Source organism: Pangasianodon hypophthalmus, chromosome 20 (assembly GCF_027358585.1).
Source record: "Pangasianodon hypophthalmus isolate fPanHyp1 chromosome 20, fPanHyp1.pri, whole genome shotgun sequence".
Taxonomy (NCBI): Eukaryota; Metazoa; Chordata; class Actinopteri; order Siluriformes; family Pangasiidae; genus Pangasianodon; species Pangasianodon hypophthalmus.
This window is the reverse complement of record NC_069729.1, coordinates 12,589,916-12,609,093: the sequence shown is the minus strand read 5'-3', so window position 1 is coordinate 12,609,093 and position 19,178 is coordinate 12,589,916. Positions and strand designations below refer to the sequence as shown.

Here is a 19,178-nt window from a genome sequence, read left to right as displayed (position 1 = left end):
CATGACCCAGTTAGTGTCACCTGACAGCAGGGCCTCTCATCAACCTAATTTAGGGGATTTAAAGAACAAATGAGCCTCTTATGGATGCAAATGAAGCGAGGCCTCCCACCTTCAGCCTATAAACTGACACAATGTTTGCAATCACTGTGTTCATGGTACCGCCATATGATCAGGAACAATTCAATCAAAGACTAAATGTTCACAATGTTATACAAAACCGAAATACAGTAGATCAACCACTGCTGTTCTGGTTACCAACAAATTAATATCAGGTAGTGGCAAATGCCTTAAAGTGGTTTACTGTGTAACTTTCAGTATGTGCTATTAAAATGGGTTACAATGAATTTTAGGAAAATGTCCACCAGGGAAAAGTGTGTGCACATATAACAACTCTTTCAAGGTTGTTTTTTTTTTTTTTTTTTTTTTTTCCCCATCAATATGTTAGAGGATGCAAATAATGTTAATTGCCCTGCAGATTAGAAACAAACTGAAATCTTTACAGAAATTTGGCAGACGTTTATTGTACAGAACTTGCAACACAACAAGTAACTAAAGTACATCATGTTCCAACAGTTGAAAAATAATTAAAAAAAAAAAAAAAAAAAAAAAAATTACAAAAAGTAAAAAAATTGCTTAGACAGTCACACATTTCCAAACCGCTCCGCTCGTTTTCGCTTCTTTGCCTAAGAGGAAAAAAACAAAAGGCAACAGAAAATATGTAACTTGAAACCCAAACCTAAAATAACAATAGTATATAAATTTATCTTACTGCTCATTTTAAAGTAACGAAAGCTCAAACATTGTACCTCTGAGTCATCAGCTCCAAGTGAGGCTGCATTTGTGACAATTCCAAATCTCTCCTTCCTCTTCTTCAGCTTTTCATCCTCTTCAACCTGCACAAACAAGAACAACTGACATTTTACCAATGCTCAGCATTCATTTTATATAGATATTTTGAAATATGTTTGTTCTCTCTACCACTGTCCTGCACCTTCTGGTCAGTTGGTTGAGAAACTCTTGCTATCACTGATTGCTCTATTTACCCTCAAGAGCACCTAAGGCTTGTTCTGGGCACTGTAATTTTCTATATTGAGTAATACATTGCTTGCTAAGGTGCTTCCACAGGAAAAAAGGTCACCAAACTGCCCACGCTATCCGAATCTAAATAAATGTCTGGCACTAACTTCTATTTTTCCACTGAGGTTTTCAGGTGCTTCTGTTTTGTAAAAAGAATGCAGCAGTGACAGTTTTTATACTTTGTCCCATCTGCTAACATTTGGGTGACCTTTGGGTGCTCGTACATACCTCGTTACCTGCAATGTTATAAAACTAATATACTATATAAATTGAATTTATTATAATATAGGGCTTTCACATTCTGCAGACTTAGAAGCACCTTGCTTGCCAGCTGATGAAGGACTTTTGTCCAAAACATCCTGTTTCCCTAGAAACTTTGTGTACTACACATAAATTTTACTACATGCTATGTAATATAATCACAATATAGATATGTATTCATTCATATGAGGAACACCTGCTCATTCATGCAATTATCAGCCAATCATCTGGGAGCAGCACAATGCATAAAATCATGCAAGAGCTTCAGTTAATATTCAGATTAAACCAGAAATCGGAAAAAGGCGATTTCTCTGACTTTGACCATGGCATGGTTGTTGATGCCAGACGGGCTGGTTTGTGCATTTCCAATTTTCATGTGCAACAGCCTCAAACCTTAGACAGATTGGCTCAACAAACAAAAAACATCCAGTGAGCATCAGTTCCGCAGGCGGAAATGCCTTATTGATGAGAGAAGTCAGAGGAGAATGGCTAGACTGCTTTCAACTGACAGGAAGGATATAGCAACACAAGTACCCACTCTTTACAACCGCCATGAGCAGAAAAGCATCTCAGAAAGGCATGCTGAACGTTGAGATGGATGGGCTACAGCAGAAGAGCACACTGGGCTCCACTCCTGTCAGCCAAGAACAGGAATCTGAAGCTACAGTGGGATCCCCGAAACTGGACAGTTGAAGATCGAAAAAAATGTCGCCTGGTATGACGAAGCTTGATTTCTTCTGTGGCATTCACATGGTAGGATCTGGTTTTGGTGTCAAACATCATGGACCCAACCATGGACCCAATCAGCATGATAATGTGCCAAGTAGTTTAGTGCACTTTAATGGCCTTCCCAGTCAACAGATCTGAATCCAACAGAGCACCTTTGGGATGTGGTACAACAGGAGATTCGCAACATAAATGTGCAGATGGTTTCTCCTTTGCTACTATAACAGCCTCCACTCTTCTGGGAAGGCTTTCCGCTATATTTTGGACCATGGCTTTGCACAAGAAGGCCTGGCGTGAAGTTGGTATTCTAATTCATCCCAAAGGTGTTCAATGAGGTTGAGGTCAGGGCTCTGTGCAGGCCACTCGAGTTCTTCCACACCAACCTTGGCAAACCATGTCTCCACAGAGCTCACTTTGTGCAAAGGGGAACTGTCATGCTGGAACAGCTCTGCACCAGTGAAAGAAAATCTTAATGCTGTATCATACAAAGACAATCTATACAAGTGTGTGTTTCCAATTTTGTGGCAACAATTTGGGGAATGCCCAAACATGGGCGGTACGGTCGAGTGTCCACATACTTTTGGCTTATAGTGTATGTGATGCAATCATGTCAACATAAATCTCAAGAAGGAATCCATTTTTATATACTTTATATATAATTTTATATACTCATAGAGACACATATAAAAACATAAAAATCCTGCTCACCGCTAATTATATGTTGTTGTTTTATATTATGGCAAATAATATTATTGGCATTTTGGGAAATTGTTCAAATACAAAAAAGCTGAGGAATTACTTGTGGGTGAGGGACTAACTGGATAACTCTGGGGTGGGGGGGTTGGGAGCTGGAAACAAGAAACAAGAAATAAAGACGCTAAAAGGTCACAAAAATAACCTTGACTAGTCAAACGATCACTCGTTTTGAGGGCAGATATTTAAACTGATTTGTATTTATCCGAGGAAGACAGAATGCAAGCCAAATTTGCATATTTGAACTGTTATTGTTCACAGTTTTATGTTAATCAAGATGTCAAGAAAGGGAATGTGACCTCTGTGCCTGCCGAACACAGTGACTGCTTTCAATCAAAACTGAACTGTTTCCAAATACTGAATTACACTTTAACATTAATACAGGCTCAAAATCATAATACACTGTTGACAGCTGTAACGTTTCTTTTATCAGTTGGACTGTGTTGCCTATTGAGATACTCATCATAGAAAGACAGATATCCCACAATTACACATCGAATAATAAAGCACAGTAAATCATAATTCCATTGTCATACATCTTGTTGTATTATTATAGTTAGATTTTATGACTAGCATAACTCGAATTGAAAGTGAAGCAGAGAAGGCCTTTTTCTCAGCGGAAATGTTCTGCCACAGCTTTTTGGAAACAAGTTACTTTATAGCATGACTTCTGAAACAGGCAGCGTTTCTTTAAGCCAGGATTTGGTTGAATAGCTCTGTGGGTCTCCATAGTTGTCGAAGCCAAAGCAGCGGGCACAGCGTGGCCTCATCTCCCCCAGCGTTCATACAGTGCAGCCAATCTCATTTCCATCTCCTGAGATCATCAAGTTCATTTTGTAGCGCCCCCCAGTCTTTCTTTTCTCTCATCATGTTTTCTTTTTGCATTCCTAAACAATATTGGGCCGAACGCAGGGCCTCTCCATGTTGTCCAAGGCCTTGGCTCTGTCTATTCACAAAGCCTTTCTAGAACAGATTGAATTAGTGACTGAAACAGTTTGAAGAAGTTTTAGATTGAAAGCGTTATTCATACCAATGAGTAAAACCCACTGAGGCTCGCAAAGAGCGTTGATGACGTTTTCTTGCATGTTAACTGCACTCCCCTCTGTGCAAAATGTGTTCAGTTGCAGAAATACTCATTGCAAAAGAGGTTAAATTCGATGTAATGAGCCTACATAAGTTTACAGAAAATGCATTTGTCAATTCTACATAACAGTATGAAATGTTCATTTTTTGGGCTTTTGTTTACTTTAATGCCACCAGAATGATTCATTTCCCACAGTTTAATTGGCCAGTCTTGCAATGATGTGACGTCATGACTTGCATTGTGCAAAAAGCAGGGCATATGGTGTGTGAAAGTGTGCGTGTGTGCGCATGATTACTGCAGGACAAGAGGCTATTCTGTCAGCTGATAATGCATCTTATGGGGCTCAGGTTCGAAGTCACAGGAGAAAAAGTGCCTGAATGCATATCATTATACATAGAAAATAATTTATCCAAGCTAAATTCTGACTTCGATAGAACTTCGGTGCAAAATAAGAATAGCAATTAAAATCAACAAGGTTTATCATGTTGATTATAGATCCGTCTAGTACAACTTCACAGAAAGATCCAACTAGTACACGAGTCTACAGCGCCAAAAAAAAAAAAAAAAAAAAAGTTTGTCATTATAAAAATAAATAATTAGCCATTGATTCAGCCTTGAATACAATAGGTCAAGCTAAGAAGAACTTGCCTATCTATAGGGAAATAGCTTTGCTTTTACAAGGTACAAATGGTTCCACAATCTTTCAGCTAGCAGACTTGCAGGCTAAATGTACCTATAAAATCAGGACATCCGGAAAAAATTAACTGTGTAGACTACTAATTATTTACAATCAAAAAGCTGTTATAACAATTATCTTATAGTCTGCGTGTTTAAGAGGAGGCACACAATTTGTGCAATCAGGAATCAATTTCTGAGCAAGCAGGAAGTCGGTCTTACTGCCTCTTAATTATTTTGTGTCTGGATCCATATCAAGATACACCATAAGTGAACATGAAGCAAAGCACTAGCTTTATGAAGTAGGTGATTAGACCAGGATTAAAGTAATGTTTCTTATAGGGCTAATATTTGGCCTGTACCTGGATAGTTTAGGTTAAGTCAAAAGCCAGAATTACATGATGTTTAAGACATGGAATCGTTGGGTCTTCCAACAAAAAAAGAATAGGCAAGCCTAGTTCGACTGGCCTTCAGCCCACCAACCGGACATTTAAGGAGTTGTTCATATCTCATTATTCCCAACCTCTGTCCAAAAAAACTAAAGAAAACATCCCTTTTAAACTCAGAATACCTACCTGGGAACTCAGGATGATCTCCTGAACTCCAGTTTCCTCCGATTTCAGCAAGTGACGTCAAATCAACATGGCTGCGCATAGCATCAGCAGTAAACAAAGCAGCACTTCTTACTTTAAATGAGTTATAATGTATATACAAATATTTGCTTTAGACAAAACATATAGGAATATTCACCTTTTAAATCTACAACATTGACTACACACTTTACTGCTTTAAGGTTGAAAATATTCAACACTCATCACAGCTAGCTAGCTAGCTGCTAACAAAAGTCGAACATGGAAGTATCCGTGTTTTTTCCCTCCGACTTTGAAGCTCGAACGCATGGAGGTCCAAAATGATATGCTGCATTCGACTTCGAGATTGCAGTTACAACACAAGCATCAAAAAGGTGGTACTCATCCAAACACAGGTCAGGTGTTCCTTGCAACTTTCAGGTCAACTGTTGAGCTTTATGGTTCACATTTTAGGTATATACCACTGGCTGTATAGATACACAAAAATAAAAACTGATCTCTACAGCATTTTGTTAATAATCATATTCTTTATAAAAGAACACGTCTCTGAAATACTGGCAGTGGATTGACCGCAGCAGATTCATTTGAACCTGTACAACTGCAGATTGTCAAAGCTTATCTTGACATTACAGGTGAAATAAGGTTAAAGGCCACGGACATTCTGACAAGAGGGGGGTTGAGAGTTATATAAGGAGAAGGAAAAGGGGGGTGGGGTGGGGTGGTGGCGGTAAAAGACATTCATCAACCCAAACAGCTTTCCATACTACTTAAACATGCATGGCATGTCTCTCAAAAACAATCAGTATTTAGAAATCTTTTATTCAGGTTTCTCTCAACCAGCTTTTCTAAGAATTTTTTTTTTTGGGGGGGTGTAGGGGCGATTTGCAATCTGTCGAATGATTGCGTTGACGGTGAAGAGTGGGCCCCATCTCTTGTCCACTAGGCTGCCTGTCCATCCCCCCTCTTAGCCCCCCTGGGAGGAGGTGTGTTGCGCTGCGGCCCCACTAAATCAACATTGTTATAATGATGTGTCACACTTGACCCTGTGCAGCTCTGCTCGCTCACACGGGTGTCAGGACCCACAATGGGCGGCCCTCCATCTCACACACACTCGTGATGCATTTTGATTCATGGGAGAGCCTGGCTCTGTCACGAGAAAATTACCTCTATCAAAATGCCAACGATTTCACATTCATCAACTCGCTCACCCTCGAACCCCACAACCCCTGTGCCTCAGATCTCACACCCCATCTTCAAAATAAATCAGACAAAGGTACTCAATCTCATCCTGTAAAACCCAACACTCTGACACAGAGCTACACATTAATGCAATTTAGAATCATTATATCTGTTCAGTAATGTTAGGATCAACACATCTGCCCTGACTGACCATATGACTTACAAATACAACAATTTAAAATAAATAAATAAATAAATAAATAAATAAGCAAGCAAGCAAGCGCAACAAGTTTAACGCTTCTTGCCTTAGCGCACTTCAGTACAATCTTCAACAGTAACACTTGCCATCTAGCTAACATAAGCTACTCTGACGGCATTTAAGAGGCTTTTAAAATCAAGTATGGATGGCAAACATTTTATAATCAGAGCGCAATAAAAGCTAGATCTTTGGAAGGTTTTTGATAGCTGTCAGCTCATTCACTAACGTCTTGCCAACCTATAACAATATTTTGCTAGTCAGCTGTCATACAGCAAAAGGCCATCTGAACCCATCAAGCCATATAGGTAGATCACATGTAGATGTACATTAATGGATTAATAAAACAACAATCGAAGCTTATAAACTAAATCAACTTTTTAAAAAATTCTTACAAACCACACACAAACCAATACATTGATTCAGGACCATAGAGTAACAAGCACCACTGGATTAAAAATAATAATAATAATAATAATAATAATAATAGTAAACGTAATATAAAGCTCTTCTTCAATATAAAACCTGCACCACCATATTAACCTGAAAATAAAAGACAAGTGGGAGGCAAAGATCACGATGAACACAATCTGCCATCATCGTCTTGCTTTTACCACGACTACTTGCCTGCGTTTACAAAAGTGAACGCTTTAGGTTTTTCTTACTCATAAGCAAGTATGAAAAAAAATCAAACTCAGTCTTTTTAATTAAGCTAATATTTATGTGTTATTATTTAGAGAACTACAATTTAAAAAAAAAAAAAAAAAAAAAAAAAAAAAAAAAAAAAAAAACAGGTTGGAAGCGTGTACGAAAGGTTTTATTCACCACCATTATACAAATTCCGATATATTTTATATGCTGATATTTAGGTGCTAGAAATATTGATAACTGGGTATTTGTGTAGGTAAAAATGAAACATTTTTATTTACAAATTTACCTTTAATTTTTAGTACAGCCACATTTACTAAGTGAGCTGTCTGTTGCTGGACGGACAGGACACATTCAGACTAAATGACTTTTTAGGTGCTTTGAGGATTGTGCTGAACATTATGTGAAAATGCTAAACCATAAATGGTGCAAATAGCTGAGCAAAGTTTAAAGCAAACATCCTGTCAGACCACCACACAAACCTTACAGGACTGCTCTTATAGTTTTCACTATAAGAGCATTCACTACTTTCACTATAAGTAGTCTTGCAGCTACTGACAGCAGTGAGGGCCACAGTACTTCATATACGTGTCTGATTTTACAACAAAAAAAGCTGTTTCATGCTTAATTCCTCTGGTCTGATGTTTGTCCTCTTATAACTGCTTTACTGAGTGGAGGTGTAGGAAAACATTAGCTCAACGTGACGGTCAGTCAAGGACATGAATCGACAAAACAAGGTATCAGTGCCACCTAGTGCTCTACGGTATGTATGGCTGTTTAAAATAACATTAATGATCGATCATCTAAATATTACCATAGATCATTTAAAGCTTGTATTAAACATTATTGATTTTTTGGCATGATTTCTGCCAATCCTGAGCCATCAGGTCCTAATGTCATTTCACTGAAAGGCGTTTCAACCAGATTTCAACTCTATACTCACTTCTTGAACAATGAAAGCCAGTGATATTTGTGTACATCATATGTAAAGAGTCTTGCATGATGGGACTTTAAAAAACAGCCAAACATGGCTTCTCTTTTTAAGACTGCTTAAGACGTTTAAAAATCATAATTTATCTTTTCCTTTTTTTTATTTTTTTATTTTAATGTTTTGTCCACCGGTCTACTGACTTCATCTGTCATACATTTCCACCCATAAACTATGACCTACCTTCTTAGACACAGAAGAGACGTTCATGCCAAACCGCTCTGCTCTCTTCTTCAGGACCTCAACATCGACCTGAGGACCACAGAGGATGCAAATTATCATTCTGAAAATATGCAGTAAATCCAGACCGTGCTGAAGTCAGCTAAGAATGCATTTTGAGAAACTGAATAAACAGCAACTTTTCAAGTGACTCATTAACTTTGATTAGGCTCCTAACTAGGGGGTCGTAAATAAGGTATAATTTATTCAGATAACAATAGCATTGAACAGTACAAATGAGTATTGAAGGTATAACCAGTACATTTAAAATGTTAACATTTTTTAAAGATATTCAGACAAATTAAAAGCACCACCGCTGAATCCAAACCATTGTCTCAAGTGGGATGTGGCCCAGGGTTGTATTTCTGTTACCCAGGCTAAGGTGTATGCACATATACAAGCTATAGAACCAAATATGACCAACATATGTATGACAGTATAAACATTTATTATTATTATTATTTGACTACTTAAGTTGAATTGTCATGTAAACATTGTCATGTTTACCAAGGATTTATTTTCATAATGACATGTAGTTCACACCAGAACCGAGGACTCTATACAGGACATATACACCGATCAGCCACAACATTAAAAACATCCGCTTAATATTGTGTAGGTCTCCCTTGTGCCGCCAAAATCAGATCTGATCCATCGAGGCATGGACTCCACAAGACCTCTGAAGGTGTGCTGTGGTATCTGTCACCAAGACATTAGAAGCAGATCCTTTAAGTCCTGTAAGTGCAATGCACTGTGTGTTGCGACACCTTTATATCATAGCCAGCATTAACTTTTCCAGCAGTTTGTGCTACAGCAGCAGAGCCTTCACTCCTCATGCGCATCAATGATCCTTGGGCGCCTATGATCCTGCCACCGGATCACCAGTTGTCCTTCCTTGGACCACATTTGGTAGGTTAACCATTGCATACCGGGAACACCCCACAAGACCTGCCGTTTTGGAGATGCTCTGACCCAGTCTTCTAGCCATCATAATCTGGCTCTTGACAATGTCACTCAGATCCATATGCTCATTTTTCCTGCTTCCAACATCAACTTTGAGAACTCACTGTTCACTTGCTGCCTAATTGACAGGTTTCATTGTAACGAGATAATAGTATTCACTTCACCCGTCAGTGGTTTTAATGTTATGGCTGATTGGTGTATTTCCTCTAATATTGCCTGATACTGTTATTAGCCTCTTCCTGGCTGAAGCGAAAGGAATACACCCCCTGTTCAAAAACATTTCTGGAATTCTCATTTGGATTTGGTTTATATTACAGAGTGCAGAATTATATCTCAAAATACTTTGCACATTTGGTCTCTGCTGCTGTAATTTTAGCTGTGTGACCGCCCAAAATACCCTGAGCCAGAAAATCATAGGGCGTTTGTACAACCTGAATACCACATTGTTTGTGGTATCGGCATGGCGAGATCTTGCATCAAGTAAGTCACGTAGTGATGCATGACGCAGTATCTGCTATAAATACTGCTGTTACACATGAATACCTCATGCATACAATTATCCCGAATGACAAAGAGCCCTGACGGTTATCTGGGGATCACAGAACCAGAGTGACATATGTAACTAGTCTTCTATTTCACCCCTCCCAAACTCCAGGACAGAGTGTAACACCTAGATAATGTGTATCAATGTCAGAGACTTCTGCTGTACTCACATCACTACAAGGGGAGATGTATAATCCTGAAAAATGTGAAGAAAGAGCATCCCAATGCCCAGGTAGTAGCTTGGAGTGGCACACCTCTAAAAGTCTATGATGCTCCTTGTAAAGTGGCATGGGAGTCCAACCCATCTATATTTAGCCGATGCCATCCAAAACTCTGTGGGCTAAACTCTGCTAGACCAGTGACGACCCCATATCTTACCCCTATAGCAAATAAACAGTTGGTCTGAGGATCAGATGGCTACCATCTGGTCCAAATAACATTGTAGGGCATGTACCAGGCACAGCAAGGAATGCTCAAGGCTACAAGGTCAACAGACTGATTCACAAAGGTAGGTGAAATGACCTTGGGCAGAAATCCCAGATTCAGCCACACAAGCAACTCCCCGGAGCCTGTACAGATGAACATCTGCACAAGAATGGCAAGTGAGTAGCTAAATGCATGACATTAATGCTCATAAGGGAAAGTAACCTTCAGACCAAAGGAGAATGTCAGTGACTGATGCATGTGGTCAGGAAGGGTGGAACAGAACAAGTACCAGACTATATTTTACCTCTCGCTCTCTCTCTCTCTCTCTTTTTTTTTTTTTTTTTAAAACCTGTACCCATATGCTGAAACCCCACAAGTTCTTTTAAGGAAAAGGAGTAGAACTAAGCAGCACCACTTCTTCACTTGTTTGAGAGAGTCATTACCTCCTTATTACATTTTCTCTTTATATATAACCTCTATATTATAACTCATTTTCTCTATATTTTAAAATAGCCAGATTAAGTATTTCTAACTTCATACTCACATTTGTTTTTGAAACAGCAGAGGTTCCTGTAAAACAGAACAGCAGCCATCAGAGCAGAAAAGTCTTTTTTTTTTTTTTTTTAAACAATCCTAAGTGTGTACATCAGTCTGTAACTCACCTTTGGAGGATGCTGATGTTTCTGGCAGTCCAAACCTGCCGAAGACAAAGCAGAAGACAAAGTATGTTTAATCCACTTTCATATAACTTCATACTTCAAAAAAATATATATATATCATGTATGTTAAGAGCTTAAACCAGAGTGTCTCACTGGCAACCCAAATAACATTAAAAATATTACATTTATTTACATCATAAACATTATGGAATTTTATGAGAATTTGAGCTAAATGTCACAGATTAGTATAAGCTGAGTTTCTGCAGGGATATCTGGGGGTTTGTGGTGGATTGAATACTTTTGTTGTACATTAGAATTGGTTATATGTCTAAATACCCAACTAACAAAAATGTAATAATAATAATAATAAGCCTTAAATGTTTCACAAAACAGACAGTGATCACTAGCTGCTACAGATTTTCCATTTATGTTTCTATTTTAACCTCCTCACCTTGCAGCACGTGCAGCCTTCTTGGTATCTGAGGATGGAGGAAGATTAAAGCGTTCTGCTCTTTTCTGCAATCTCTGAAATTATAAGATAGTAAAGTCCAAAAATTCTATACTTTCATCATGGCTGCTTTACCTGAACCAAAAAAACAAGCTGAAATTTGAAAAGGGTAAACACAATCAACCAGGCAAATGACTGACTGGGCCAAAGCAAGGTGGTGTTTTGTGGTCTGACACATCTGATTCATATAATTATATTTAAAAATAAAATATTACCTTTATAGGGTCATAAGTTAAATGTTTTTTTTTCTTCATACATCTTAATACTTGGATAAGGATGCTGCATACAGATGATTTCTTATGCATTCTGTTGGCTGGTTTCTGCCAGACAGATTCTATAACTCTGCACTATTTGTAAATTAGGTTAATTAGCAATTAGTTTAATTCCTCAAATTTGCTCTTAAACTGAGCTTTTGCTGTTTCTGCAGTCATTTACCAGGGCTGTTTATATAGCAAGCATACATCCAGATTAAGTGGAAACAGGTTGCTGTTGGAACACACTGAGGATTGAGTCTCTTATCTGTCTAGCTTAAGCAAGGCTATTACAAATCAGCCTGTATTTCAGTAGCCTGGCAGAATATCCCACTGCTTTGGTGTGTAAAATGTTTGCATTGTGTGATTAAAGGAAAAATACCTCATCAGCCGATTCAGAAAGGGTGATTTTAACAACTTTTTTTGTTGCCTCCCTGCACAAAGAAACAAACAGAAAAATCAGTAAATGTAACATGTTAGACTACTGATTTACACTTTATGACTAAAATTAAACATAAAAGTATTTAGAAGTTAGAAGAGTCACTGATGTCAGCCTGTGCATGTATTATCTAGCGCAGGGGTCTTCGATCTCGTCTACAAAGGGATGGTGTGGCTGCACATTTAAGACTTTAACTTTAGACTTTTTAAGATTTTGACTTTAAGAAATGATGGCTGTTAAGGTTGGACTGCTGAATTCCAGCCACACTGGCCATTTTTGCATAAATCAAAGCCCAATTGAGCTAGCCAATTTATTGTATTAGCTAGGTGTATCAGCATGCTAGTTTAAAGAGCAATTCCAGAAGATTCAATTCAATTTTATTTGTATAGCACTTTGAACAATGGCCATTGCAAAAAGCAGCATTACAGAAATATATAAATTCTGGATATAAATTTTAAACTTATAAAGGTATAAATTTATCCCTAATGAGCAAGTCAGAGGTGACGGTGGCAAGAGAAAAACCCCTGAGACGATACGAGGAAGAAACTATGAGAGGAACCAGACTCAAAAGGGAACCCATCCTCATCTGGGTGACAACAAAGAGTGCAATTATAAATAATTCCCTTCTATAACTGTGTACTACATGGTCAAAAAGTGTAATTGTGTAAACGGGAAATTCATTATAGTTTACACGAGGTCTGTTTTGTTGAAGTTTTCACCTGTTCACTGATAGTCCAAAGCCTTCTTCGTGGTTTTAAGGTTTATCTATCAAAAGATTACTTGACACCTTATATGCATTTTAAACAATCTGTTAAAAAAAAAAAAAAAAATGTAAAGCTATCATTGCTGTCATTAGAAAGCACAATGCCTGAAAATGACCCCCTCTTACAGGACAGGAAACTGCACAGCTACAGCACCAACTGCTGTGCAAAACTACACTGACATAATCCCTGCATAAGTATAAAGAAATCGCAAACCCCTGTTCTGTTCTTGGTGGTATCTGTGAAGTATACGTACGTGTCAGGTGCAGCCGACTCTTCTTGAGCTTCTGCTTCAGGTGCTGCTGCCTCCTAAGAGAGATTTTATTTTCCTTTAGCAAGCTTTACTCAGTGACTGTATCTAATTAGACTTGGAGTTCATTTTTAACTTAGAGATACCCAAGATTTAACTACCCCCAAATATACTTAGATCCTATTAGTACTGCACAACAATGGATAAAATGATAACCATGATCATTCTGCTGAATGCTGAAGTGACCATTATTAAATCCTAGGTATTTCACTATAGCATTTGGTCATTTTAAATCTCCAGAAGACAAGATTTTCTTTCACAATAAATACCGCCACAGTATGCATCCAAGCATACAGTTAAAACTTAAAAATGTTCTAAACCTGCAGTTTCTCCCTTACTAAGTACAGTATTTTTTTAAATGCAGTATTTTTCCATCATAATTTACAAACCAACTTGTAATGGTTAGCTAATTTAGATAGCTTCAACTTTAAACATGTTGCCCAGGTAGTTAGACTAATATTTTTATTTTTGTAATAGTATATTATTAGTATAATATATTATTTACAAAAGCAGTAAATAATAGTATAGAAAAGCAATATGTAGGACTTAGTCTATAAAAATACTGGTACATTTTAATTTATGAATAATTATAGCAATTTAGACACAAAGGCACTTGCCAAGCAACTGTGTGGGACTGTGTATTATGCTCCATCAGGTCTGACTGGCCATTTTATGCACAGTGCGTTTTCAGAATAACACAAAGACAGGCTTATTGCACATCAAAATGATCATTTTTATAGGTACATTCATCAGGAATGTACAATTTAACTAAAATGTAATTAAATTATTAACTGTTGGTTTGGGAAATTAATTTTTTTTGCACCATGACTGAGATATAGCTGAAGACTAAATTATTTTTAACACTTAACAGTTTATTAGACATTAACATTAATTTAGTTATGCATTAAAGACTTACGAGATGGGCATTTTTTAAGAAAAAAAAATTATTTATATATATATATATATTTATATATATTATATATATAAAAAATTGAAAAATATAATAGTGCTATGGTACATAATCAATAAAGTGGAAATAGAGTTATAGTTAATGTTATGTATGTTAACTTTACCAAACTATCAATGACCTGTGACAAGAGAAATACAACAGAACAAACATTAAAACACATTTAGTCAATATCATTTGGGCAAAATCCCAGAGAAGCAAGAACAATTTCTCATTTAGTGAAAGAAATCCTATTAAAATCTCACTACAGGGTGGAAATTTAAACCCACACAAGATCCTGAAAGTGCAGGTCTAAACCTGCAGCTGCTCTGCAAATGCATGATGCTGGTTTCATCAGATGTGGAAGATCAGGATTGAGAATAATCTTTTAACGGTTTAAGTGGTGTAAACTTGCAGATGGCGGTTGTTGCGGGGGTATCCTGGTGTTAGACGCCACCACTAGCGGTTAGGAGGAGTGAAATACAGCTCTACGAACCCATGGCCAGAATGTTCCAAGAAAGACGTGACATGGCATGAAGATATTTACAGCAAATATGACTTCACTCTCATGAACTGGGTTGCAAGAGCATGTAGAACTGATCATTTTCAAGCTCATTTTCAATTAGAGTTCAATACTACTATATTACTTACCTCTGTAAACTCTTCTAAGACTTCTTCCTCATTGACGTCATCTTCTGAAAATGTAACAGTTATTAGTTATATTCTAAAAAATACTTATTGCAAAAAATCATTATAATACGACAAGAGAAAGCAAAATAATACATAAACAATAACTCCAGTCAATTTAATGAAAAATGTATTTTAAAAAAACACCAACATGTTAAATATTGTACCTCTTATTTTGATCATTTTTGATTTAAAAAAAAAAAAAAAAAAAATCCTACTTTACAAGGAAGTAGGGAGTTGGCCTTAGACAAAATACATTTTAGCAAAACCTTTGTGCTTGTGTATCTGACACAATCATGCTCTCGTCAATCCCACACTAGAGACAGAAAACCTAAAACCAGGCTTTGTACACGTCTTATTTTAGAGGAACACATATTAGTGTAGGCTATAAATGAGAAACCAGAGAAACTGTGAATTTCTTATTCCTATTTCTTACCATAGCAGAAGAAATCTAACAGCATTTATATATAACATATTTGACTTTTGCGAACTGCTGCTAGTAGGTTCCCTTATTTTGCTGGTTTTATTCACTTTCATAACCGTCAGGTTATTATAAACGCTTGTTACCGCTGTATATGATCAAATAAATCTTATTAGCTTGAAGATATAAGCTGCATGAAGTCACTCCACATGTCTGAAGCCTTTTTTTTTTTTCTTAAGTGGCCACAGCTACAGCATTAATCAGCTTTTAACTTTTAACTTCATTACAACGCCCAATCGATTCACATATGTTGAGGAAAATTAAAATGCAAGACACAAAACACTTATTGGAAGACTTGTTGCCTTTAAGTTAGACTTTATAGACATTATAAAGTTCAGCCCTGGTTAATTAAAGGACTCGCTCATTCCTGTTAAGCATCGGAGTTATAAAAACGACCAGATGGTGTTTGTACATAGAACTGTGTTGATTAAAAAAAAATGGCACTGGAGTTGCTCTGCAAACAAACAGAAAATAAATGCACAACACAATCATCTCGCTAAAAAAAAAGATTAAATTCTCTTAGCATGGATTGTAAGATATAACAGAAGAGAGGCAAATCCACGATGCACAGGTACATACCGTGTTCATCGATGTACGCCTGCAGCCGTGCAATCAGATCCCCTTTGTTTCCCTTAACGTCCAGCCCCCGGAGTGCACACTCCTGCTTCAGCTCAGCTAACTACAACAACACGGAGCCAAGGAAATCATATTTATGCCATCAAGCACAAACTAATGAAACATATCACACATGCTGCCTGATGAATATTTAGTTATTATTACCATTATTGTTACTATTATTATTACTGTTAGTTAGGCATTTCATATTGAGTTGCTGCTGTTCATGTCTAGGTTCTAGTCTTGAACCTGTTCAGAAATCTCTTCAGAATCTTTGAAAAGTTCTGTTTCAAAAACATAGATTGTTTTAGTAATGACACAGCAGAAAAACTCAAAAACAGGACCATAACCACACGAAACACGAAATGAACCAGCATTAAACTTTTTTTAAGTTAATTTTGCAGTCTGTTAGGATTTGGTAAGAAAACTTAGGTTTAACTGCATTCTTTTTTTCTTTTTGTCTGCCAGGACAAACACTAATTACTACATATTCTTGTAGTGTTACTTATTTTTGTTCTTATTCTCTAAAAGTAATATACAGTCCTGGGCAAAAAATGGACCAAGCCCAAAATGGCAAATATTAAGCTTTTACTGGTCTTAACAACAAATCATTGGTTAGAAAATGAGCAAGAATTAAATAAAGGACTCCTGTCGCATCATTTGCTGGTTTACTTTTGCTGCAGTGAACTGTTTAGGGAAAACCTAGAAACAGGGAAATTCACTTATATAGTCTTCAAGTATGCAAACGTAAAATCATGATAATGATTAAAATGTTTGATGTAAAATTCAAATACACACATGTCGGGGTATACAAAATTTTCCAAAAATATCTTATGGGACGTTTTTTTTTTCCCCTTAAAAGATTAGTCATTATTTGGTTATCTGCCACACCTGATGCAGCCCATCAAGGGCCACAAGGTTAAACATTTAAAGAAATCAAAGGGAAAAGCTTCCCATAATAACTCCCTTTAGCTATTTGTTTAATTCTTGCTCATTTCCTGACCAGTGATTTGTTGGAATGACCATTAAAAGCTTAATATTTTGCCATTTTGGGTTTGGCCCATTTTTTTGTCCAGGAGTGTAGACAGTACTACTTGTCATTTGTTACACATGACATTAAGAATCAGTTCACTGAAGAGATGTCTGAAGATACAACACTGCTGAAAATAAAGCTATGAAATATAATAACACAACTCCTAGGTCCTGCACTGAGCTGTTATTCAGATGAATATTTTTATCATGTAATACTTCTGAGGAATGTGATGATTAAGGGTTCAGTGCAGTAGGAATTGAAAGAGTAATAAGCTGATAAAGGGTGTTGTTCTCCCTGCTCTGACTGTGTCTCTGAGTGAGGCTTAGGGCTGTGACTGTGCAGTGAATGCATTTCAGTGGAGCACGACTGCAGTGCACTGAAAAAAGTGATTGTTTTTCACTGAAGAGATAAAGCGATCCAAGAGGAACACAATGGAGACTGTTTTTCATTGGCGTTGAAAAGTAACCCCAGCTGTGTATTACATTTCACATCTCCCTCTTCCCTTTTTTTTTAATAACTTTTTGTGCGAGATTTATGCTGCCTTCACGTGCTACAGGAATTCTACTGAAGTGGGAATTAAGACTCTGTCGTGTTCACATGCTTTGTTGTCGGAGAGAACACGAAACACGGACGACAAATTCATTCATACACATTTCCTTTTTTATTTTACTTCTATTTTGACACCATAACTCATATTACTCAGTTAGCTAGCTTGCTGACGATGGAATTTTGGTGTGTATACATTCTAACATGCAAAACGACAAGCGCTAACAATTAGCTGCATTTAGAAAAGTGGAGAAAACCTGCCACTCAGGACAGAAACTGTTCTCTCCTCCGCCATGTTGAATGTTTAGGAAACTCGGGTATCAATATTATCTCCGAGTTTCCCAGTTGTAATTACGACTTGAGGACTCGTCATTCATGTGCAACTTCCTAGCTGGAAACCCGTATTTACGATAATTCCGACAGCACGTGAAGGCAGCACAGTTGAGTGTCTCCAGCGCATGCGCAAAAAGGGTTTTCACAGCGTCAACCACTTTCATAACACCGGATTAAATACCATAGAAAACCGAATATTTTCGTAATTTCTTTCTTAATTACCAAATATCAAATAACTACGTTTAAAAACAAGCAAAACAAATTAAATTCTCTCTGCTGTGCTTGGACTAATGTTTATTTATAAACTCACCCCAGCAAGTGGACACAAATTAACTCGCTAATATAAGCTAAGCTAAGACAGGGTACTCGACTAGCACGCTTGAGTTTGCATTCCTTACGTCGTTATGATTTTAGTTACACGCAATTTTGGATTCAGTTATAAGCCTTGAAGATACTGTAATAAAGAACTTTATAAAATATGTAAAAAAAAAAAAAATCAGCGCTACAGCAGATTATCTCTCGTTATTTAGCAAGAAAGAGAGATCGAGCGTTAGCTCTTAGTTACCTCGCTAACTTGCTGAAATCAAACTAGCAACTTCAGACACAGTAACGTTACACGTAATTAATTAACGCTCACATTAAAAAACATTATTCATAAATGTGGCAACAATTATAATAAACAAGTGTTTATTAGCTACCTTCAGTTTATGGAGCTCGACCACTTCAGCCATTTTCGCAGCTTCCTGTTTTGGAGTGTTTCCGGTTCCGGCTGGGATTCTTCTGCTTCTTCTGCTTCTTCTGCTTCTTTTGGAAAACGCAGCTGCACATAAAAGTGACGTCGCCACCTACTGGGCGGTAGGAGATTACAGTATAGCTGCTTGAAAATTCAAGGTTCCTTCTTAAACCTCATACAAAACTCCTCTGTTAAAAATGAAACACAGAAATGTGCATCTAAAAGCATTTAAACAAATCAGCAGTCTTTTGGAACAATATATTCTGGTCAGATGAAACTGACTGAGCTACTGTTTGCTAGCTAGCTGACATTATCTATCATTTACAGTGATGTAAGTATAAGTAGCTAATGTAAGCTACCAACTGAAATATGTACTGGTAAACAACAGTCAGCATTTACACTCAACACAACCTATTTTTTGGGGAAAAAAATCCCATGACTTTTCATGATGTTCATCTAGCTCTGGGACACCTGCAGTAAGTCTCCCA

The 19,178-nt window shown here is 37.2% G+C and overlaps 1 protein-coding gene across 1 annotated transcript; it reads right to left on the bottom strand.

Annotated features, from left to right (window-relative positions):
• Window positions 1–501: 501 nt before the first annotated feature.
• sarnp (SAP domain containing ribonucleoprotein) lies at window positions 502–18,798 on the bottom strand. The gene is made up of 11 exons (XM_026932919.3): window positions 18,656–18,798; window positions 16,010–16,109; window positions 14,914–14,957; window positions 13,263–13,315; window positions 12,189–12,240; window positions 11,499–11,572; window positions 11,051–11,085; window positions 10,933–10,958; window positions 8,421–8,489; window positions 807–893; window positions 502–683 (listed from the first exon to the last, which is right to left on the bottom strand). The coding sequence occupies exons 1-11, from the start codon at window positions 18,686–18,688 to the stop codon at window positions 642–644; spliced, it is 615 nt and encodes a 204-aa protein (XP_026788720.1). The 5' UTR covers window positions 18,689–18,798; the 3' UTR covers window positions 502–641.
• Between the last annotated feature and the right edge of the window lie 380 nt (window positions 18,799–19,178).